General features: G+C 33.2%; 1 protein-coding gene across 1 annotated transcript in view; it reads right to left on the reverse strand.

Annotated features, from left to right (window-relative positions):
* Positions 1 to 363: 363 nt before the first annotated feature.
* The window catches only part of Scp2 (Sarcoplasmic calcium-binding protein 2), a 288,827-nt gene continuing 264,160 nt past the window's right edge, over positions 364 to 25,030 (reverse strand). Inside the window, exons 5-6 of the mRNA XM_085945282.1 lie at positions 6,018 to 6,230; positions 364 to 791 (exon numbers count right to left, since the gene is read on the reverse strand). Coding sequence (XP_085801408.1) covers positions 681 to 791; positions 6,018 to 6,230 — 324 coding nt within the window. The 3' untranslated portion in view covers positions 364 to 680. The remainder of the gene's footprint in view (positions 792 to 6,017; positions 6,231 to 25,030) is intronic.

Here is a 25,030-nt window from a genome sequence, read left to right on the forward strand (position 1 = left end):
CTTTAGATAATTTTGCATAATGTTTTATGCATTCATGCAATTAGGCAAATAAGGCAATCGAGGCCCATACATTGTATGGTTCATTGGCGCTTTCTAGCAAATGAGGTTTAATATTACTATTATGCAACTATTAACGGTAATCAAATCTGAAAATGCACTCTATAATTTTTGTGCATCCTCTGGTTTAAAAAGTATATTTTTCTGACTCCATTGAAATATTTTACTCAGAACTATTCTTCTAATAATAGTGATTTTTGACTAAATGGCAATGATTGGATAATTTTGGTGTAGCCACATGTCATTTTGTGTTGTTACTGCTAAAACTTCAATAGGTAGGGAGGACAAAAATATAGAAAAAAAGGCTGGTGTTCAATACATGTTATATATTCTTTGGAATAATTTCATTAAAACATTTAATTCACATAATATTTGCAACATATTATAATATCTATAACTAACATACCACGATAATAATAATAATAATTATTTTTTATTAATTTTAAACATTTAACAATATAATGGAGTTCCGGAAACATGGAAAGGAAAGATCTACTTCGAAGCGAATTATCTATAAGAATCGAGTTGTAGTATTATAATCATTAGAATGAACATTATGGTTCATGTTGACTATTACGACAGTTATGTTTTGTATTATTACGATTCATAAGTGTTGTGAAGGATTAAAAATGGGTTTTTCCGAAGATGAAGTTTCCTGGTGTGGAGGGATCCTCGGACGAGAAGAACTGCTTCCACAGCTCTTGGAATTCATCCCTGGACACCATGTCCTTTCCCTGGAATCATAAGTATCATTACATTAGTTATGGAGAAGTAGGGACAAAATGAACAGTGGGTAAAGTGAATACTTGTTTTTGCTGCTAAAATATCATAGATAGGATCCAATACCTACCTCAGTTTTTATTCATAGATTGCTCGCAAGTCGATGTTAGTCTAGTCTGTTGTTTTATATTGCGATAAATGACATTTCTTATTAGCCAACTTTATTAAATTCCTGACACATTACCTAGTTCCATTAATGACAAAATAATCCACTTTCAGAATGCATAAATAGTGGGTTTTACAAACACTTAAAATATTTCAAATATGTTTTTTTTTTTTTTAATACTTTATCGTTTACTAGGTTTATCATTAGGTTTTAAAGTTTTTACTATATTCGTTATCAGAGTACATTTACGATTGGTGAGTGCACACACACTGAAAATGCCGAATGGTGAAACCCGGGTATCGAAAAATGACTAATAAAATAGTATAAAACTTAAATCTATTAGGCTTAGACCTACAGAGGCACCTAGCGGAAAAATACGAAGCTTGCAATTTGAGACATATTTTTGGTAATTTACAATTTCAACTGTATTAATTAATAAATATGTATCTGAAAACATTAAAAAGATTTTTTTTTTAAGTCAAAGATAAACTTACAATTATTGTAAAAAATGTTAAATGTGAATTTGTCACAGGACCACATCTTATTATTACATTATATTTTATGGTCATATTTATTATTAAAATTTAGTTTATTAAGTTTTCTATTTAGTTATATAGTTTTAATATTTTTTATATATATTTTGAGTACATGGGTACATGGGTCAATGAGAAATGGAACTAGTCTCAGGAAATAAAAACTAGAATTGAGATCGCAAGGAGCGCCTTTCTCAAAATGAGACGCCTCCTTAGCAATCGAGACCTTCACTAGGTCTGAGACTGCGTATGGTATGTAGTTATGTTCTCTCAATTCTTTTCTATGGTATGGAAGTATGGACGCTAAACCAAGAGATGTCACAGAGACTTGAAGCTTTCGAGATGTGGCTGTATAGACGCATCCTCAAAATTCCTTGGACTGACCGGGTGTCAAATGTTTAAGTTCTCAATCGAACGGGGAAGGACCGAGAAGTTCTACGTAGTATCAAAACCAGGAAACTACAGTACCTCGGCCACATTATGAGAGGACAAAAGTACAGCATTCCCTAACTTGTCATTCAAGGAAAGATCAATGGTAAGCGTAGCAGAGGATGACGCCGCATTTCGTGGCTTAAGAACCTCCGTGATTGGTACGAGTGCAGCTCTACTGAACTGTTCCGGGTAGCAGACGACAAAGATAAGATCGCCTTGATGGTGGCCGACCTCCGCTAGGGGATGGCACAATAAGAAGAAGATATTCTAGGTACTTTCGTACAACTCGCTATTTCGTAATTTAGATTTTTGTTGATAATGCAAAAACTGTGCGTTTCCATGCCGTCGCTCCTCTCTCCTCTGCTCCCCATCACCTTCTCAAATAGGTACGTAAAAGGACTATGACACCTGATTAGTATTATACGCCTTGTTGACTTTATTTATTATACCCATTGATAAATAAATATTTTAAAGTACACTTTTTGATGTTTTTTTTACATTACTCTGTTTTCGTACATTCAACATTCGTACACATTTTCAGGAACCTTTTCTTTTATAGGTTGAGTGTTATTGATGTTTGCTTTCAACTATTTTTTCAAAATTATGTTTAATTAAAAAGAGACAACCTGGTAAAGCGGATAAGGTATCCATTGAAGGCAGATGTTGATTTACATTCTTAAATTTAAGTTTGTCATATTCGAATAAGGCTAGCTCGACTAAACTTTGTTTCAACAAAGCTGATTACATCGCAAAGAAACCAAAATATAAATATTAAAACAAAGGAAAAAATTGAAATGTATACTTTAGCTTAGTGAGAAGACTACGTAGGGTAAGAGGTACAATGATGGACCAGTTAAGCGAATGGCTTGCTTTGATTGGTCAGAACAAGCTTATTAATGCGGTTTTATTGAAATGCAATTTTTTTTCGTGTTCACAAAGCATGTATATTGATATATATGTGTACATATTTTATAATACCAAACATGGTTATTACAAAAAATATAAATGAAAAAAAAATCGCAAAAAGTACAGTGATGGGCCATGCTCAGATAGTGATCGGCCACTTTCCAGACAGTGATGGGCCACCCGTCTTTTTCTGCATAAATTAAACAACTAAGGCATAATTTTCAATAAAATAATGAATCAACGAGTCTAATCTTATGATATAATCAACAAACATACTCCTTTATCTCACCGTTGATGTAATAAAAGAGGATAGAGTGACAGAGAGTGTATTCTAAGGTCTTAGAAAATTATCGACCTATCTGTTGAATACTTCATCACCTGAGTCACTAAATAAAACATCAATCTCAATTGAGACATGGACCTGCTGAGATTTTGAAACGCAATTTGAATGGAAGCTATCTTTATGCACTGAAAATTCTTATTTAATAAGATGTTTTATTATTATTTCACAAATCGCACAACGATTTTGGCCGCCATTTTTTAAACTATAATTTTTGTTTACCTCTACTTTCAATTGCCTCATTAAAATGTGTGGTTTTTGCCTTTATTCTTTTTATCTTCCTCTGCACTTTTCTTGTTTTCCATTTTTTGATCATAAATATCTCTATATTTTTGCGAAGTGATGGCGAATGGAACTCTTTGTTAAACATGTTTATCGTTTATTTTTGGTATCTGAGGCCATGATAATGTTTGAATTAGAACTGTAGATATATTAACCATATGTTCATTTATTTCTTCCATGCGTTCAGTATCTATTTCCATGTTGCATTCTCTGACGGCACTGACACGTTAGATACATTTAATTGGGTTATATTTTCTATGCTCTTGCTGTTGTCAGATAATGACTTAATTTGATTAAGTTTTTCCGCAATCGGTAAGTATGGTATAAAAATGTTTTATCTGTTTACTTCAGCTAGTATTTTGAATATTTTTAAGCTTTTCTTCTGTTTAATTGCCCACTACATTCGTTAAATCTTTAAGGATGAAAACAGCATTTTGCGATATTTTGCAGCTTTAACTGGAGGGAAAACAGTTATATCTATAGGCTGAAGAATCCTAGATGCATTAGGATTATAGTGCTGTAAGATGTATTTCAAATAAAATTTTAGACAAAGCTCACTAACTTGGTAGATAAGATGTGACTTATGCCTTTCGATAAATAATATAGGAAACTCTATTCACAGAGTAACCAGATTCGGATAGAAAATATTTCCAATGTATTGTGTATTGTGGCACTCCGATTTTTTTTTTTTGCAACTTCACATAGTGATCCCCCATTTTTATAAAAGTATGCAACAGCATCATCTATTGTTTTAACATCATATTTAAACTTAAATTATTCAGTATTTTGATATTCTGAAAGAAATGGGAAGTTAAATGTTTCTAAATACAGTGATCGGCCAGTACAAATTCAGTGATCGGCCACGTGGCCAACGACTGTCTAAAAAATTAAAATAACATAAAAATAAAAACGGCAGGTACCATAGTGCGTTATAAATATTGTATTTAGCATAAAAAAGTTAACTAAAAGTAAAAAACCATTTTTTCAGTCATGGGCCAGCCCGGCCCATCATACAACTGCTATATATATTTAGTGCAGTAAATGGCCACCCAGCTAGATGTGTCATTTTAATTTAAAATTGTCGTAGACTTAACATAATTATATGTTTGAATATCCAGCATAACGATTATTAAATAAAAAGTATAATTAGTAATATAGTTAAAGAGATCTTACCTTCCAAAGTATGTTATTTCCTTAACAAAAAGTTAAGCAATTGTCAGAAAAAATGCAAAACGTGTGACTTGGTATACAAAATGGTCACTTATAGGGTCAGTCCTGCTACCTATACAGGAAATAATGTGCTAGAACCGAAGTATATGATGTTGTGAGTCACATATAGGAACAAATACCCATAACTTAGGTTTTTAAATACCTATTTTTTGTGTTTTACTGCTGAGTGGACCATCACTGGAGGGTGGCCCACGATTGTACCTCTTACCCTATAAGTTGATTTCGAATACCAGATTCAAAACATCAACTTACACATCGTATTTAAAGCTTAGAAGCTATTTTTATAACATATACGACGATTTATGTGCTGTTTTGAACTTCTACTTGGTTTGCCCGAACCCCCTCAATATACATTATTTTAGTTTTTGTTAATTAAGAGGTTTTAATTATTAAATTTGACTATGATTTTTTTGCAACTTTTTACAACTAAATTTGCGAAATATAAATATAATAAAAGTGTATCATGATTTTAATATTTATCCTGCTTGTTTATCATTTTTCCGTTTATCAGGGTCCGTTTTGCCCGGGCTTACCCTACTTGTTATGTGGATGTGATTTTAAGATATTTTTCTTTATTGTAAGATATCTTCACTTTTATTGATATATTTTATTTATAACTTTGTTCTTTAAGTACCTACCTACCTACTTTACCATACCAGGGTATAATTGAATTTTAAAAACTAACTAACACTATCTGCAATTTAGCAGCCTTAGTTCAATGAAAACAAATATGTATAACTAACAAAGTTTAGTGTGCACTATTTATGTCGGATCTTAACAGCCAACCTCCACCCTTCGTCACTGCTACATTTGCCAAAGTTTGTAGATATTCAACTACATTATAAAAAAAATCTTCTGTAAAACATTACGTTGGACTATACAGTACAATACTTATTATACAATAAGTATTGTATAGTAGGATTAGTAGGTATACAAAAAACAATAAAATACAACATTGGAATTAAGAAACAATGGACACTTTGGAACCCCGTCATTTTAAGGGGTTCTCAGGGTTTCGGGTTCGGTTCTGGTTCCATTGCCAGCTCTGGTTATAACCGACACAGCCATCGACCAAATTTGTCGAATTTATTGTAATTAATATTTTTCTGTTGTAAAATGGAATTCTATCTCAATTATTGATATAATTTTTATTTTGTATAATATATAATTATAGCCATAATATTATGGCTTGTCTTTTTGGTGTAAATAATATTTACTTATATATGTACTTGTTAGTAACAAAAAATTGAGTCGACCTGCTAAACTTTCTTTTGAAACAAATTAGGTAGGTAGGTACATGAACAAAGTTAGTATGAGTTTGTATTTAAAAATGGTTATGTGATGCACTTGCCTGCGCCATTTTGTTGAAGGCCATCTTGCATTCGGCATTCTGCAGTCCGTAGCACGAGCAGACGGTGGTAAATTCGTCCACGTCGATGGAGCCGTCGTTGGAGGCGTCCTCGAGGTCGAACATGAAGTTCATGTAGCGCTGCTGCCACTCCAGGGCTCGGTCAGGGCTCTGCGCGTAGTCGTCCCACATCGAACTCCACTCGTCCACCGAAACCTGGAAGGAGAAAAAATATATTATCATACTGTCAACATTATTGTATTATTTAGGTGACAATAATATAATCAGCTAAGCAATATTACGCCCACAATAGTCATAGCCATATAACACATTGGTAGATATCCATTTCGATAAAACCGGTGTATTTACTTGAGTTTCATCTAGAGCAGTGGTGCACAACATATTTGAAAGAAGGGTCAATTTATCCAATTTCTAATTTTTGACGGGCCGCAGTAGGTAAAAGTGTTGAAAAATAATGATAATATATTATTATACTAGAAGAAAAATACATTTTATTGTTTTAATTTAATAGTTATATATTGATGATGAAGTACTTGTTATTTTGGACAGCAACAGATACAATTTTGGGCCGCGGCTTGTGTATCACTGATCTTGAGTGATAGTCGCCTGAGAAAGCTACTACGCGGACCTGATAAGTAGGGAATCCAATCCCGAGCCAAAATTCTGATCCCGGGATTTCGGGATTACAATTTGACAATCCCGGGATCCCGGGACTGGTCCCGGGATTGACATTTTTTCCATTGTTATTATAAAATTTTTATATTTACAATTAACATTGATAAAATCGGTCAAAAATAAATCTAGTATAATTTATACCATTTAAGACATTTATTGTTGATATTGTATACGTTCAATCTCGGACGTACATAAGTTTAATGGAGTAAATAATATTGTAATATAAATAATAATGTGAATTTAATATGAGATTGCTGTTTCTGATAGTAAAGACATAATGAATGGATTAGCGAGATTTAAAATAGTAAAGCAAATAATCATGGCGTACTTATGGCCTTTCCGCTTCATAAATCTAATTAGTCAGCCAAATATGAAACTGCCGTAAAACGTATGATATCATGGTGGAATTACCTTGTTAAAAGTGCGAAGCATTGTTTTGTTCCAATCTTTCTCATTATTAATAATTTATGTGAAAAAAATCAAATGATAGTCAGTTTATTTCTAATGTAGTTATTTTTTATTAAAAGTATTTTTTCTGTTATATTTTCGCTTTTATTTTATTTTCCATAAAAATTGATAAAAAAATCAATCCCGAAATCCCGGGATTAGGTTTATCAATCCCGGGATTCATAGGTATCGAAAATAGCTCGGGATCCCGGGATCCCGGGATTCGGGATCCCGGGATTGGATTCCCTACTGATAAGTGATTACGCCGTCATTGTAACCTATGCACTATAATGCGACTGTTTCGGTGCAGAAAAAGAGGGACCAAACTATAACCTCCACCCATGGGAACATGCATATCACTCAGAGAAATTACATAAACAAGGCGGTTATCTACAACAATTATTAGCACACTGCATTGTGTCTTACTTGATTCCAAATGCATCCGATTAGAATCAAGTAAAATGTGTCAGTTGTGTCACTCAACGACATTTGACAGCCCTCAGTTAACGCGGTCATGGGCGGTCATGTTAAAAAATATCACGCCTGACAGTTAACTTCCCGGGATAATTAACTACCTGAATACGACACATCATATTTATCACTTTTTAATTGATTTTGGAGTTATGTGAAATGTTAGAATAGCTTTGTAAGACCGGTTATTAATCTTACGATACCACGCTGGTTATTTTAGTTATTTTCCTACAAGCGTATTATTGCGTGTCAATGAAATAAAGTGCTTGTTTGAACCCAAAGTTGTTACAGAACCAAATTTGAATCAATATTTTGAAGTGCTTTGAACCCAAACACATCATATGTCAGACTTTAAATCCCTAGTAGGAAGTATAAGTATTATATAAAGTTTTTTTGTTTCTTTGTATAAAGGCTCGAAAGCCCCCGATAAAAGGAAATCGTTTATAGGACTACCATAATCCATCCGTGAATCGGAAATTCCCGAAGGTGAAAATATATGTAGAGAGAATATATTCGAATATGACGGCCGAAGGAAATAAATAAAAGGAGGCACTCTTTTCAGGTTGTTTGCGTCTGAACAGGCACTTTTGAAGGAAATAAGACTTTCTTTTAGGGAGCGTGTCTTCCGGATGTGTGTAGGTATAATGTACCTCGGCGAAAAGGTACAGTTACCGAAATAGATGGAGGATATGGGTACCATTTGAAACACAGTGCTAGGGCGTAACACTGAATGGATTTACACTACAATCACGGGCAGATATATTATTAATTTCCTACTAGTTATAATATGGTGATAATAAGAAATCCCACCAACTCGATAATAGTTTTATGAAGTAGGTAACCAAATTTATCAATATGGGTTACATACTGAGAGTTCATGTATGCCATGCTAAAACCAAATCTGAAAATGGGACCAGAACCGAACCCCGGAACCCCAAGAATCGTTTTATTATTTTGGAATCAGGACCGGAACCGGAACCTCTTCAAAATGTTAGGGTTCCAGAGTAGTCTACGTTTGATCTAATCGTAGTTTATCAATAATATACCTAATGATATTATGTATAAAAAATAGTACGTTACGATCCGTGAAATATATTCGGCAAACTTTTCATTAGAGTTTGCAATTGACTCGTACTTTTGGAGAAATTGTAACATTTTGCATTTTTTTTATTTAAAAAATTACCTGTAGAGTGTAGCTGTAGAGTATACCATGAACGAGTTATCTCGCCTAACTTTGAATACTGTCAAGAAACAAGCGAGATAACTCGCGACTTCATTGTCAAAATCACGTATATTTTTCTGTTTATTCATGTATATTTTCAAGACAATATCATATATTGGTTAAGCTTTTTAAGTGGACTGTAATTTTTTGTGGGAAGGTGAGGAGGTTGGATCTAGGGGTGGGGGCGATGGAACAGAGTGCCAGATACTGACCTTTGTGATGATGTATGATAGCTCCGTGGTGTGGTTTCAACTTTCACTCGAGTATCGGTATTGTTGTTTTGGGTCACCAGGTTCGTACCCTCACGCACTTTGTGACACAGTTTTATGGATTATATGTGATGGTGTATGAATGATGATGATAGATTCTGAATGAGTCTGTATCTATTGAGTCAATCACTTAAGCGACGGAAAGCTATTAGAAGCCCGCACACGCCCTCTGTCGAGATGCAACTGAATTTTCCTTGTAACAGCGTCTCTCATGATCCGTAATTGCTTATTGCTTGTCTGGGTAGCAATAACACTAGGGATTAAGAGGTGGGTGAGGAGATAAGGAGTGAAATGGTAACATAAATGGCCCAACCATATATTCTTACTTAATTAATAATATTTATTACTTTAGTCTGAACAATGAAAACTGAGAACTGAGAAACTCGAGAAACATGCGTTTTTCATATTTATTTATTTTATTGCAAAAATAGTTGGCCTACGGATAGTATTGCTTGGAAGTAGGGATTCCGAGCTATTTTCGATACCTATGAATCCCAGGATTGATAAACGTAATCCCGAAACTTTCGGGAATGATTTTTTTCTCAATTTTTATGGAAAATAAAATAAAAACGAAAATATAACCGAAAAATACTTTTAATAAGAAATAACTACATTAGAAATAAACTGAGTTTGAATGAAGTTTGATGTATACCCATGTATAAGTTGCCGATTCATTTTATTTTTTTTACATAAATTAATAAAAATGAGAAAGATTGGAAAAAAACAATGCTTCGCACTATTAACAAAGTAATTACACCATGATCTCATACATTTTACGGCAGTTTCATATTTGGCTGACTAATTAGATTTATGAAGCGGAAATGCCAAAAGTACACCATGATTTGCTTTACTATTTTAAATCTCGCTAACCCATTCATTAAGTCTTTACTATCAGAAACAGCAATCTCATATTAAATTCACAATATTATTTACTCCAAAAAAACTTACGTTTTTTCAAAATTGAACGTATACAATATTAACATAAATGTCTTATATATTGTAAGTAAATATAAAATTTTCATATTAACAATGGAAAAAAATGCCAATCCCGGGATCAGAATTTTGGCTCGGGATTGGATTCCCTACTTGGCAGTGAAAAGATTAAGAAAGAATTTGGAGTATCTTTGAAAGTTAAATTTGAACAATTTGTCAACTTTGTGGAAAAGATGTACCCACCTATAAATAGGTATTATATTACTGTGTTCGATTTTTTCATCTTAGAAATCAACGATTCATCATCATATAAAATAATATATTAATACCATAAAATGGTATTATTGTAAACGACGTCGTTTGTAATTGAGACTAAAGCCATCTTTTGGTAGATCAAATAATAATGTAGTAATGTCCGTGTTTATTTCACTTTTAAAATTTGTCAATACGTGCAGTGTACCTTTTTTTATTAATGAATACAATTACAGTATAAAAGTGAAATATATTCAGCAAAGATTTCATTGGAGAAATTGTAACATTTTGCGTCCTGTATTTGACAATATATTTATGGTGGTTTAATACATTACTATTTCAGGGTCCATTCTTTACAACAATTTCAAGATCTATATAGTTACATAGACAATATCCCCTGGTAAATAAATATATGAAATTAATTTCGTGTTCATATAAATTTCAAATTTCTTACAGTGAAAACCCCTCTACCCTGTTTATTCTCATTTCCCATTATGCAACAGCTACCGGCATTTTATGCAAAAATGTCTCTCGCCTCAGTTTATTTATCTTCATCTTTATTTTCCTCTCCTTATTATTACTTAGTTTGTTTTACGGTTCAAACTGAGAAGTGATTCTGTATGAGAAAATAATAACTTTTCGAAACAAAAACAAAGTAAACATTTCAATACCGAATGAAAACTCAAAGAAAACAAACAATATTATTGGTAACTTTCCAAAAATAATTAAAACAATACGTAAGTATTTGCTTTCCATATCTAAGTAAACAATAACTTTTAAGTAATACTGATGTTCGAAGTTCAAATAAAAATATGGCAAATTCGCTGTCAATTTTAAATTTAACTTCTATGGATTTTAGTTAATAGAGAGGATTAATAGTGGGCGAAAGTGATCAATCTACGATACCCCGATTTCTCTGGATTAACTAAATAATCGACATGCAATTTTTCTTCTTGTGATAATAAATTTTCTAGACACAAATTATACAATATTTTACCCAGAATAATTCTAACCTAGATTGTTTTAAGTAGGTATACACAATCGCATTGAAAATAATATATTCACACATTGATAGGCGGCAACTTTTATAAAAAAAAAATCAATATTATTTAAGTTAATTGATAAAATATGTTTACTAATTCATTTTTATGTTCTTTTTAGTACTATAAAAGGCAATGGGGCCCAATGCAGGGAGTGTAGTAATTACTTATTATCACAAACATCCTGTTTTGAAAAAATCAAATATTTAAATATAATATTGTGACTCCTCACCGGGTCGAACCCGGAGGCCTCGGATGACAGGACAGTGCCTTACGCACACGCCTTATGTACATTTGTATATTTTTAAACAACTTTCCTACAAATAAAAGTCACCGCATGCCACTTATAGATAACAGGAAATATTTTTTTTTATTTAATATTGACAATAAATTATAAGCCAAAAGGGCGTGACAATTTTGCAATGTTACAAGAAATCAATTGATTTTTTTTAAGTATTGGTTTCGTCACATATTCGTAAGACACTGCAAATATACCACATAAGCGTTCAAGTACGAAAGTAAGTCGGAAATAATAACGGTAACTTTACCATTGTATAATTCGTGTGCAGTAGAAGAAATCGCAATCTGCGCAATTTCAATTATTCCACTATAACTACCACGCCAAAAATAATATCATAACATACGGTATATACTAATCTTTTTGACACACTTTCAGGACGCTGAAAATGACCTTACTTCATAAATAACTAATTTTCACCATAACGTCTCCACATTCAATATTCTGCAAGGAGTTGGTATCCCTAACTCCACATCATCTAATTAAAACCAACTCCAGACGATGCGCCGAAATCCGACGACTTTTTATTGCAGTGACTACTAATTTGTAGAAATCGTACCTTCGCAGAAATAATATTTGTTTGTAAAATATATTAAAAACTGACTGATGAATAGTCTGGAGCTTCCTTAGGGGTAGGTTTTTCACGTTCATGTAAAGCACAAAACACGGGCGCATGTGGTCCCTTATGCCAGTGTTTACCAGCCTTTTCAAATCGCGGCATATTGAAGAATACTTATCGACTATGTCTATAATTTTTTTCTTTATAATATATATTTATAATTTTATACTCGATCTGAATTAGGATGCTATATATCTTCAATATACATGCTGTCCCGTTTTGGCATTTCTGTGTTCTGGTAATGAAACCAATTAATTGATAACTGGTTGTTAAATGCTAGTGTAGTAGATGCATAGTGAAACTATGCGATTATTTATTTATGGATGCTACATACGTTAAAGATACGTCTATACAAAGTAGAGACAGCATGTCCGATTTGATTTGCATGAAAAAATAATCAGATGCATTTCTAAGTAATAAAGTTTAAAAAAAAAATAGCATAATACGATAGATTTTACATTACAATTGTAGAAACTATTGCTATAGTTGGTCCAAGCATATATAAGACGCTTGAATTGTACTGTACCTAATAATATCTTGTGGCACACCGATTGAGAAGCTCTGTCCTGTGCCGTTTGTTGCGAATCACCGAATAGACTTTATATTCTAATTAAGTTTTCAATGAAACGCTGTAAAGTGTTTTCATCTATTAATTATAACTTTTAAAGTTTATTGTAGTGCTTGGTGCTCGGTGCATGTAACGATGAATGTACGTCAAATTGTGAGAAATAAACTGTAGGTATTTTTTGTTTCCTTTCTCCGACAGTCAAATTTATTGTTTGGGGTACTTGTAATTACACAGTTTTATTAATTAGAAAATGATTAAATTTTCTCTACTGATAAAAAGGTTATGTATTACTGATCTGAAGTGTGGTCGGTTGTGGTCGCGGGGGCAAGAAAATATTTCAAACAAATCCCTTGAACCGAAATGCAAATAAACCTGTCAGACTGAACCAATTTCGAAACATTTTTTCACGAAATTAGTCTACGGGGACCAACCGACGCCACCCCTCGAGCGTTTCGCGCACTGGAAAGGCTCGAATATATCTCTCAGTAGCGTTCTGCAATTGGTATAATTGGATGGACTTATGCAAAGTGGACCTAACTACATTTTTTAGGCATACAGCGTCTAGATGGACGAGGAATGAAACGGTCCAAATATTCACAGTAGCGTTGTGCAAATGGCATAATTCAATAAATTTATGCAAATGGAATTCACTGTGTTTTAGGGATTTAGATGCCTACACTCTTTCGACTTACTTCAAGAACTATAAGTAATCATATAGAATGAATAAGCGAAACTAAAGGACGTATATCAGTATTACGATTTTGTCACTAGATTAGTGTATGGTTTTATTAGTATCGACTTTGCTAAACCAAAGCCAAAAGGCGTAAGATCGATCTTTCGTATATTGTTATTTTTACTAGGTACGTTGGTAGTTGAAATTTACGGTTTTAATTTTATATTTTATCGTGGGGGGGGGGGGGGGGGCTTAAAATCAGTAAGTACCTTGGACCTTCAAGTCCCCAAGCCTGCCGATACGTTATGTTTACGTGACAAACTTAAAGGCATATTATGAGACTGACGTAGTTTTTGAAAATAACACATTCTTTAACACATGTTTAAGTTTATCCCGTTTTTTCCACACTCGTGTGACATATACCCTGGTATATAGAACACAAATGTTCGACGTGGCTTTTTTTTATAACTAATCATTAACGCGAGCAAGCAATTCATGCGTTGCTTAAGGATGGTATTTAACACAAGTTTTGAGAAAATATTGCAACCAAAAATATTCATCTGAAATTTAAATATTCAAATTTTAAATATGTTTTTTGCAAGTACCCGCTGATGAAAGTTACGCAAAAATAATAAAATGTGGTAGGAAATAAATTTACATACAATTTTACGTTAAACGTATTTAGAGACTGTTTAAGGGCAGCATTTTTTCAAGGTTTTTCACTACCTTCTTATTTACCCATCTATTTTATAAATATAAATAATATACCTTAATGTATACCAGGTAACGGTTTACCAAGATTTCCCAAACTAGCTGAAGGGTTCCGCCAATTAAAAAACGTTGGGAATCTAAACTATCAAAACTACCTCGCTCCAAAAGTTTGTTTTTTAACACTTTTTGACAGTTTAGATGGTTAACTAATTGTAACAATTTAACTACCTCATACATAAATATGATAATCTACCGTCAATAACCGCGTTGTGTATTGAATAGCTTCGCTGATGTTCATTACACTACGGTATTCGCCCAAATAACATGTGTAGAGACGTGGCTGGTGAAGAAGAGAAAAGTAAGGTTAATGCGAATCCTCTACCTACCAGAGGCACCTAGCGAAAAAATACGAAGCTTGCAATTTGGGACATTTTTTTGATAATTATTTAATATCTATGATAGATATTAACAAATTTTAGATAATATTGTACGGAATGTTAATCCACTGTTAGTGACGTAGTGCAAATACGTAGATGTCTAATACAAGATTAACGTTGTATATTAAAGTGAATGTCATTATAATATGAGTTATGTTAATTGCCGTAGGGTAGGACATTTTAAAGATGACGTAATGTAACTTCTTGACATTGGGCCAATAATAATTATTATATATTCTCATGAATTTCCCCGCTATCACTGCGTTATAATCTACCTATAGCAGTATCTTCCACTTTATCACAGGCCGAAAACTTTGACATGAAGTCGAGGAGACTTGGTTTAACGGAGTAAATCTCAAAGTCGAGACGTAGCGGTTTTATATGGGACCCGGGAATTCGGGCAGGGACGACCGCGAATGCCCGTCGGGCCTGTTGGCATCACTTGCGCTACTGTCTATCGCATACCGACGATTGCAGTAATTGCAAATGACATAACTTAAAAATACAATTTTCCATAATAACATTTTATTACAATTATTTTTTTTATTTATAACTCGCTTTTGTACCCAGCTTCCCAAAGCATTTGTGTATTTCTACTTTTCTATATTGCACTTCTCTTAAATTTTGTGTTTTATTTACTGAATTGTAGCTCTCTTCAACGAATTCAATATTTTAGTATATATTAAATAATTTTAAGAAGTCAACACTATAACTGGTACGAGTGCAGCTCCACCGACCTGTTTCGGGTAGCACATGATAAAGCAAAGATCGTTCTGATAGTGGCCGATCTCTATTCGGGGATGGCACGATAAGAAGAAGAACAGGATAACGAATATAATAAAAAAGGATATCTTGAAAGGAGTGGAAATGCAGCGTTCTTCGTGGTGAAGGGTTTATTTAGAATTTAGATCTAAACTACTTTTCAAGAAAATAAAAATGAAAAACTTTTTGCGGTATCGAAAAATATAAAATTCATTGCTATTTCCCAAATAGATACATATTTTGCAAGTTATTTTGTTCAATTCAAAAATACTAGATCTGGCAAGAAAAGCCAAGTTGGGAAGGCTGGGCCAAACAATGCGAAATCTGTAACAATAAGGATTCAGTTATCGTTTTGTTGTTATTCTATCATCTGTATATTTAAGCCTTAATTTTATAACACATTATCAAAAATGTCGTAGGGCAAGTGGGTAATTTTATGCGCCGAGCTACAAGTTAACCCTTACTTGCCCGGCGGCAAAATATTTTGGCTTCTCGTTCGATAGGAGTGGGCCGCATCGGAAAACTTTACCAATTAACTATTTTACTAAAGCGTCGTGATGCCTCACCAAAGTGCGATGCTGTCGAATTACAAGTAAACATGAGAGTCTTTGTTACGGTCGATGTTTTGAACCTTTATCAGGTGTAAAAACATTAAAAATTGCATTGCGCAAACTAAAACAGATGGTTCTATACCATTTCAATTCTCTTAATTAGAGGTTTTTTTTCTAAAGATTTTTTGAAACTGTGGCTTTAGACAAGGAAGATTTAATTTTCTTAATTAAAAATTATTCATTTATAATTAGATATGTATATTTACCACTATGTTTGCAAGGTTTTATTATACAATCATATCAGGAGATAATTTTCAAAAGTGGTTAACTTCAAATATTTTTTTTTTCATTGGCAATGCTAGGTCACTCTTGAGAATGCTTGACATTTTGATTTTCAGTTTCACCAAATCCAACATAAAATCTATGCAAGTTTATTTTCAAACAGCGTCAAATCCATTTTAACTAATCACGCCATCGCAAAGGCAGATGCCATCGTACTAAATACCATACATTATAAAGGTGGTCAGAGAGATGACGTTTTTATTTTGTTGCTAGTAAACACAAACTTATTATGAAGGAGGAATGAAAATATTGTATTTTTTGTCAAGAAGTGGATTTGACCAGTTTTGAAAACTACCACCTAATACATAATATGTATTTGGTTTTTTCGTTGATTGAATTATGAGTTATTATTTTACATAGTAAGCTCGTTTGGATGGGCGCAGATACTAGACGAAACCTAGACCCACATAAGGCTGTAGCACCCTGGATGAAGAAGATTTATTTTGTCGACAGACTACTAATAATCGGTTTTGAATTAATACTAAATGTAATATAATTATCTGACATTCTTAAATCTTGCGAATTATTCGTTGAATATATATATATATTTTTTTTAATTATTAATAATTAGCAAGTGAAAATACGTTATACAAAAATTTGGAGTGTTCCTGACACCGGTTAGTAATTAAGGTAGGTAATTCAATACTAATACAAAATGTCATTGCCAATAAGTAACGCAATTTAGTAAGCGCTTCAGAGAGTATTTAAAAAAAAATAGATAACTTCATCGCAATTAAATATGACTCGTATAGCTTAGTGGATAGGCACATGCACGCAAATTCCGAGGGCACAGGTTCGAATCTTACTAGTTGGTTATATATCTTTTAGAAGTGTTTTCAAATTACGTATGCTCGATAATGCTTGCCTAGCATTTATAGTAGATAAAATGGTGAATCAATAAATGTAATTTATTAAATAAAAATATTCTGCAATCAATTCAGGTGAGAATTGATATTACAAGTTTCGCCGTAATAATAATTTAAGTATGTCAATTAAAAGTTTCCAAAATTGAAACAAAATAATGACGTTATTATCGGGTCGCCGTAGTACGTGTTGTTTTAAGCCGCACTGTAGTTTTAATAGTTCAGAATGTTCGGGTACTGGGTTCGCTTTCAATATTGGATTTTCCGAACGGAGTGACACAAAACTTTTAATACCCCACAAAGTTTAATTAGAAACGTTACTATTGCCATGTGACTGGTCTTAAAGACCGATTCAATTAATTTCGTTTTTGAATGGATAAAATAATACACCCAATCCAGTAGGCACCTGCTAAAACACGATTCTGGGGTTTACATAAATCGGCAAAGCAGTAGACCGATTTATTTTATTAATAGGTGAAAATCATGATTTATTATTTAATTGTCTAGACCAGGGACTTCCACACTTTAATTGGCTCACTGCCCCCTTATCAGAAAAATCCCACGGAATTTCTTTAAGCGAATAAATGCAACAAATTCGCGTTCGTTTATGTATTCTATGGTTATTTTATGTATTAGTTTCTTTGATAGGGCCTGTTCTACCCTTGGGAACCCTTTGGTGACTAAAATATCACCTGTCGCAAAATGTCACAAAGTCGTACCCGCCTGTGTACTTATTATTTGAACTAACGATCCGTCTATGAGCCATGCAAATGAATTATAATAACTACGTTATTCGAGGTATTTCGGTGAAATGAATCCTACTTGGTCCACATTTTTTCTATTATGTACCTATATTTCTGAGTTTTATAAAATTAATTTATTACGAACCATGATCTTGATTTCTCGTACAAGGTGGCTCTTTAATTACATATAATTAATTGTACATATTATTTGCATATCTGAGTGGTATAAGTATAAGTATTAACAATTTGCTAGAGTATAATATATATTATTTACACTAGAATTTAAGGTGAAGTTGGTAATGAGTTATGTTCCTTCATTAATTTCTTTCATTTTTAATTATATATTTTGTGTAATTTTCTTCTGATAAGTTTTTTTTTCTAGGTCAATTTCGTGATGGTATCTGAATAGAACTCTGAGACCCCATCGCTTTTTTTCTAGTATTGGATAGTCATTAATGAAATGCCGTACTGTTTGAGACGTGTTGCCGCCACATGGACTACAATCATCGTTAGTAACCAGAAAAAACAGAATATGATATAACAGAACGGTGACAAAGCAGAGCAGTGATAAACAGATCTATGACGATACAGAATACATACAAAGAGCTAAATTTCCGTTTTTAATCATCACAGAATTATTAAACTCATTATTTCGTTGTAGTCATCCAAGCATTTTGAACTTATTAGATAGATTAAGATGAGATATAGCTTGCCGACAACACCGAGTTGAGTCTCGTTCAATTGAGGCTTTCCAGCGATTAGAAATGCACAAATCATATAATTTGATTTTTAAAACCCGTGTTATTAAAAATCTATAAGTACAACATATTATATAGAGATACGAAAATTTCAATATTAAATTGTTGAAAGTGTCCCTCTGAGGCGGACGAAACCGGTCCTAATCTATTGATTAAAAGTGGAATAAGTACTACAAAAAATTGCGTTTTATTAAATAAAAACAACAATACAATGCAGTTCCACCATGAATTGACAGTTAACAAAATAAAAGAAATTCAATATTAAATGTTATATTTTTCCTCTCTTCTGAATTTTCATAGTTCTGTGTTTTGTCACTGTTATGTTTCTCCATGCTCTGTTATATCATGTTTTGTTTATTCATGGAACAGTCATCGTTCCTCAGTTTGATTCTGTTATGATAGGCTGTCAGTGGTACATTGGCCTTGACTATCTGTGTGTTTGTGTGACGTTTTTACGTTTTTGGCAAGGTTATCTGAGGTTTTGTAAAATCACGTATTTTCTTAAACCTTCTGTGTATTCAGTTTTCAATATATACATATTAATTTCATTCATATTTAGTATAGTTCTTGTAATCAACTCAATGGAGAACGTATAGGCTTAACGCCATCATCATGGATATACCACTGTAAGTATTTATCTACGAGTAGTTCAGACAATCTAGATTCTAGACGATCTAATATAAATCGAAACACTTGCCAAATACAACAGCTGACTATTTATTATATTATACCCATTACCTTACGTGCCGTAATTCTTTACCGCTTCTTTTTTTTACACCCCAAAGTGTCTACAATTTTTTGGCATTAATTCATTATAAAAAAATATTACCTATCCCCATTTTACGAACCCTTACGTGACAGTTTTTTTATTATTTATTTATGCTTCATAAACTACAATAAAACCAACATAGCTCGCAGGCATATACTACTAAATAAAGTTTCCTATTTATTATTTAACATTAATATTATAATATACGTCAAGTTGGAATTCATTAAAATTTTTTACTTAGAATTATTGTTTACAGAAAAATCAGTTTAAAAACTTCTGCAGATATAATATATAATATACAACTGGTCCATTCTACTATGTACATCATTCTACCCTTTCCTGTATTTATATAATTTATCAAAATAAAGGTTCAAAGCAAAAAATATAAACTTAATACAATATTATGTCATCATCGTCTATATATCATCTGCTGAATGAAGGCCTCCTCTAGATCCTTCCACTCTTATTGGTCTCCAGTTCTTCACTGCCACGTACGTCCACCGAAATGTATAAGTTCGTCGATACAGCGGGTTTTAGAGCGAATCGTTACTGTATTTGTCTAGGGTTAGCGGTTATCCACTTACTGAGAAATATGTCCAACCAAATTGTATTTATATAATGAAAACAATTAAGTATGAATGACAAAGTGTACACTATTTTTGTCAAATCTCCACACCCTACTTCCACTATGATGGGTTCGTTGAGGCAGGGCTTAATTAGATTTTAAAAACTAACCAGCACCATCTGCAGTTTGTAATCTTAGTTCAATAAAAATATGAAAGTATGACTGCCAAAGGTTAGTTTGGACTATTTATGTCGGATCTTAACAGCCTACCTCCATCCTTCGCCACTGCCAATCAGACACTCAAATACGTCCCGTGCCAATGTATGTAAAAATCTTAAATTATTTTTTTTTCACATACCTACAGTCTATTAATCGACTTTTTTCGACAAGAGATTTTTTTATTTAATAATTACCTTTTTCTGATTAAGGCAACTGATATAATTTGCTAATCGAATTCGACTGCAGTAGCGAACTATCTAAATTAATTTTTGAAAACTTTCTAACAAAAGATGCACCCCTTTTTCACGATAGAAGCGAAACTTTATTTTTTCCTCTGATCAGATATCTCATTAATGAAGAGCCTTTGTAGCATGCTAACTTTGAGATAAGAAAACCTGTAGGTTAGTTAGGGTAGATAGTCATTATTATATTATGTAACACAGTTAGAAATTGAATTTGAAATTCTTATATAGTGTTTAGATACATTATTAGAACAAAGTCTTACAGTTCCAAAAGAAACCACATATAATTGCCAATAAGAAACTAAGTACATAATTGACTTTAAAAAATATGTATTATAATGTATGTATTGTTTAGCGGTACCTATCAGGCAGTGGCGAATGATGACTTTTGGAAAGATGTAGGCTGTGGAGATCTGAGAAAAGGAGCACATTTGGCAGGTATACTTACAGAAAATAAGACGATATTACTACTAATTAATAAGGACACACTAATTAGATGAAATTTCCGTTTATTTTGGTCAAACAGGCAGAAGTTTTTCTACCAGGTATAAAGGGTATAATCAGTGATGGAAAACAGGTAAGCCCGGTTTCCAATTCGTCCTAGCAAAGGTCTCATACCTGTGCAAATATGTTACAATGGTCGAAACTTTTCCATTGTCCGCATCCTGTAAGTGTTTTAATTACTTACTTAAACGTCAATTGCATTGAGCTTCTTTACGAGCTGTTTGTTGGCGAATTTAAAAGCAGGCGATTCAGCTACTGCGATTTGATTATTACACACAAAACTTTCCATTCGCTGAGAAGCCACAAGCCAGCGACTATTTTGACAAAACGTAGTTCGTTTTTTTACCGGGAGGTTGCTACTGCGCTCTACTGCGCAGACGCAGTAGGCCCACACGCCGGTGTGTAGCGTGTAAAGTTGACCGGCTTTCAACTTTTCTCGGTAGAGTGTTTACAACCTGCTTATTAGCTTGTTCGATGATTACACTGGGCGACTTTACAGGCAGATTGTAAATTCGCCAATAAACAGCTCGTAAAGAAGCTCAATGTAATTGACGCTTTAATGATATTTAAAGCCCTATAAATATATTAATTACAATGTATTGGACATGTTGCTCGACTAGTGGACAACCGCTGGACAAATGCCGTCGTACAGTAGTACACAAGGGGCACTAAATGTCCACAGGGAGGGAGACAACTTATAAAATTCGGTTGATGTTCTTAGTAACAAAGAACTAGGGGCCGAGAAGAATGAGGGAGCTAGAGTAGACCTTAATTAAGCAGCGGATCGACCCCGACTGATGATGATGATGATATATTACAAAAATAGGAATGAGGAGGACTACGCCACTTTTATGAACGAGAAGAAATATTAAGAAATTTACATATTAAATATCTTCTCGCTCTACCACAACCTTGGGGCGGCAGGTTATATGAAAGTATGGTGAAGCAGGCAAGTATGTTGAAAAAGTATGGTGAGGCAGGCTGGTAATCAATTTACGGCAAAATTTCCACGTTAACATTATATTCTACGGGTACGTTATAATGACCAAAGTAAATTCTCCGTGATGCCCTGCATTTTTTTTATCGCGTCGCTATTTCTCGTAAGTTGTCGGCTATTGTTGGCCTGCTTCATTCAGTTGTATGAGACAGCCGATTCCTTGACCCTCTTTTTATTTAATACCTCTATGACAACAACCCTCCGCCATTGAATACAAGTTATTCGAATCTTCAACATCAGTTATAGTAGATACGTTTATAGCCTGAAATAGGTTCCAAAGTAAATTACTTAGTCAAAATAGGATACTTAAATAACTTTGTTCCAAAATCATTTTAATGCAGTTCTACCACGTAGACGATAGTTAAATTATTAATTATTTAATTAACTCATTAGTTCCGATTCCAGCGCATCTATATATACACAAGAGTGCTATCGGCAGCTATCAGCGGTTATCGAGGGTAGTTTATTATATGATTGTATTGAAGTATGTATTATAATTGTTACAATAAGTTAGCCGTCTAAACAGTCAAAACTGTATATATCGCTCTAAAACAATTACAACTAACTTATTACTTACTTCTATACTTCTATACAAACATATGAAAAACTACCCTCGATAGCGGCCGATAGCATCTTGTATATAGAATAATGCGCAGGAAGCTTTTAAATACATATTCGGAAGTATACACTGGGATTTTGCTTAATACTATTATCAATTGAAGCGTTTTTATGTTGTACTGACTGGTCAACAGAAATATAGGTACTTAGGCTGAGTGAAACATGTTATAAAATCATGTCTTGCAGTTATCCAGTTCTACTTAAACCCAGCGAATATGTAGGGATCGTTATACTTTGACATGGTGCAATAAAAGATTCCACTCCTGACCCAAATCCCATTTTCTCCGCGTATGTACTAAAAAGTGATTTACTGCATGCTTTGGATTATAATATTTATCCGGAGGAACGTGGGTTTAAAAAAAGAACACAAATGAAAATAGGGAACACGAGCGACATCTGTGTCAGGCAACTTTAGTGACACTGCACGTCCATTTAGAGGCATCAATAATTCCTACAGCTTACATGCGGCCAGAGACAAAATCAGGATAAGACCAGAGACAAAGACTCATAACCATTTTGTAATTTATGTTAGGGATCTACAGATTAATACTTGAAGGTATACTTGTACAAGTTCGCCAGTGATATTGTATAAATCGATTTCAAAGTTTCTTCGTAAAAAAAACGATTATAAATTCTACACGAGTTTAAGCCATCGCATTCCAGGCAATGTATCTACTCTAACAAACAAGCAATCGGTGTTGTTTGTTAATCATAAAGAAATTCCCTAATAACTGGATGGACGATATTTGACGTACTGAGAGAGAATTTGACCCCTTACGCTAGACGTGTTGTCATCAATTAAAAATATGATAATATAAATTACATTTAATTCTATTGGATATTTTTTAAGTCGATAGCTATTTCAGTTGTAATACCATTATCAAGACTACAAAAATAAACAACTTGTCTACGCTTAAGTATACAACTCATAGAATGCGACGGCATGATCTCTCTCCCACAACCTGGGACCATTCAAGACATTGCAATTACAATACATTCGAGACTAACTTTATTAATTTAAACTGCATTAATTAAAAAAAAAAATGATTTAATTTCCTACAAGTTAAAATATTTATAGTAATAAAATATTAAACACTTATACCTACTTACACGACAACCGTATTATTAGTATAGTAGGTTCATGTCAATATGTAGTAACAAACCGCCTTTTGGCGAATACAGGGAGAAATCCTAGGAGAGAGAAGTGGAATGTTTTTGGTGAACTGATTTATTGAGACACTAGAAATGATAAAGGTGCGTATAATATATTATGTTCAATTACACAGCGCGTGTGCGGGAAAAATATTTAGTGATAAACGCGTCTTCTTGATTTGACAGGGAGGTCGGAACTGAATTCAAAACGTTAAAGTTCAAATGAGGGTGAATGGTGTACCTAATAATTTCCTCCAAACCAATCCACCCCCACCACACTTGGACTCATGTGTGACGAATCGGTTTTTATTCCAGAGGTTACGTAATGTAAATTGTACATATTACATTTTACCGTAGCACAGTTCGCCGTGAGCTTTCTTGTCGGAAATAGATGACTGAAACTAAAATCATGAATTCAGAATGAAAACCCAACCTAACCTAATCTACTCTAACCTAACCTAACTTAACCTGACCTAACAAACAATCCAGTATATCGGCTATTTTCTAAATTTGTTTACTGTTAATTTACTTTCTGTAAACCGATAAGAACCGTGTTTTATTTAGACATGAATTTTATCGCAGTACTAATACGACTCAAAGAGGTTGGACGCTCTTTTATATACGACCATATATTTCCGATACAACATTTCACGGTGAAGTGTGATACGGCGAACTGCATACGTAAAAATTTCCGGACACGTATTCCAGATGTGTGCCGTCATAAAAAAGGTACAAACATTTTTCAAAAATATTATAGGATGAACTTAGTATATTTCTGAGTTTGTGTAATATTCTTCTTATATAACATACAATATGTAGACATAATGTTTTAAACTACGTTTGTATTTTTTCTGCCATATTCTCTGATTTGAATATGCCCACGTGTGGAATAGTATAAGACATTTCACCGAGCCTGTGCCATTAGTGATCGTTATTCGTCGAGATAACCTCGCAAATGTGCACTTTCGACTCACATCTACGACGTTACAGATTTTCAAAGCTAAATGTAGACGCGTTAGAATATATTCACTATTAGATTTTATCAAGTCAGACCGAAATACTCATTATTTAGAAAGAGCCTACATGTTTTGCGAGTCACATAACTGGAAGTTTCCTTAGAATTTGGTATCATTTTAAACTAGATTTCCATTAATTAAAAATGTCTACCAAGGCGTTTCTAAGAAAGATTAATATTCAGTATTCAAATAATTTATATTCACGACATACACAATTTAATAATGTATCGTATAAGATGGTTTTTATTTATTTATAATATAGAAACACTTAACATATTA

The sequence above is a fragment of the Rhyacophila brunnea genome, unplaced genomic scaffold (assembly GCF_057557595.1).
Source record: "Rhyacophila brunnea isolate RB1 unplaced genomic scaffold, BYU_Rbru_1.0 scaffold_18, whole genome shotgun sequence".
Taxonomy (NCBI): domain Eukaryota; kingdom Metazoa; phylum Arthropoda; class Insecta; order Trichoptera; family Rhyacophilidae; genus Rhyacophila; species Rhyacophila brunnea.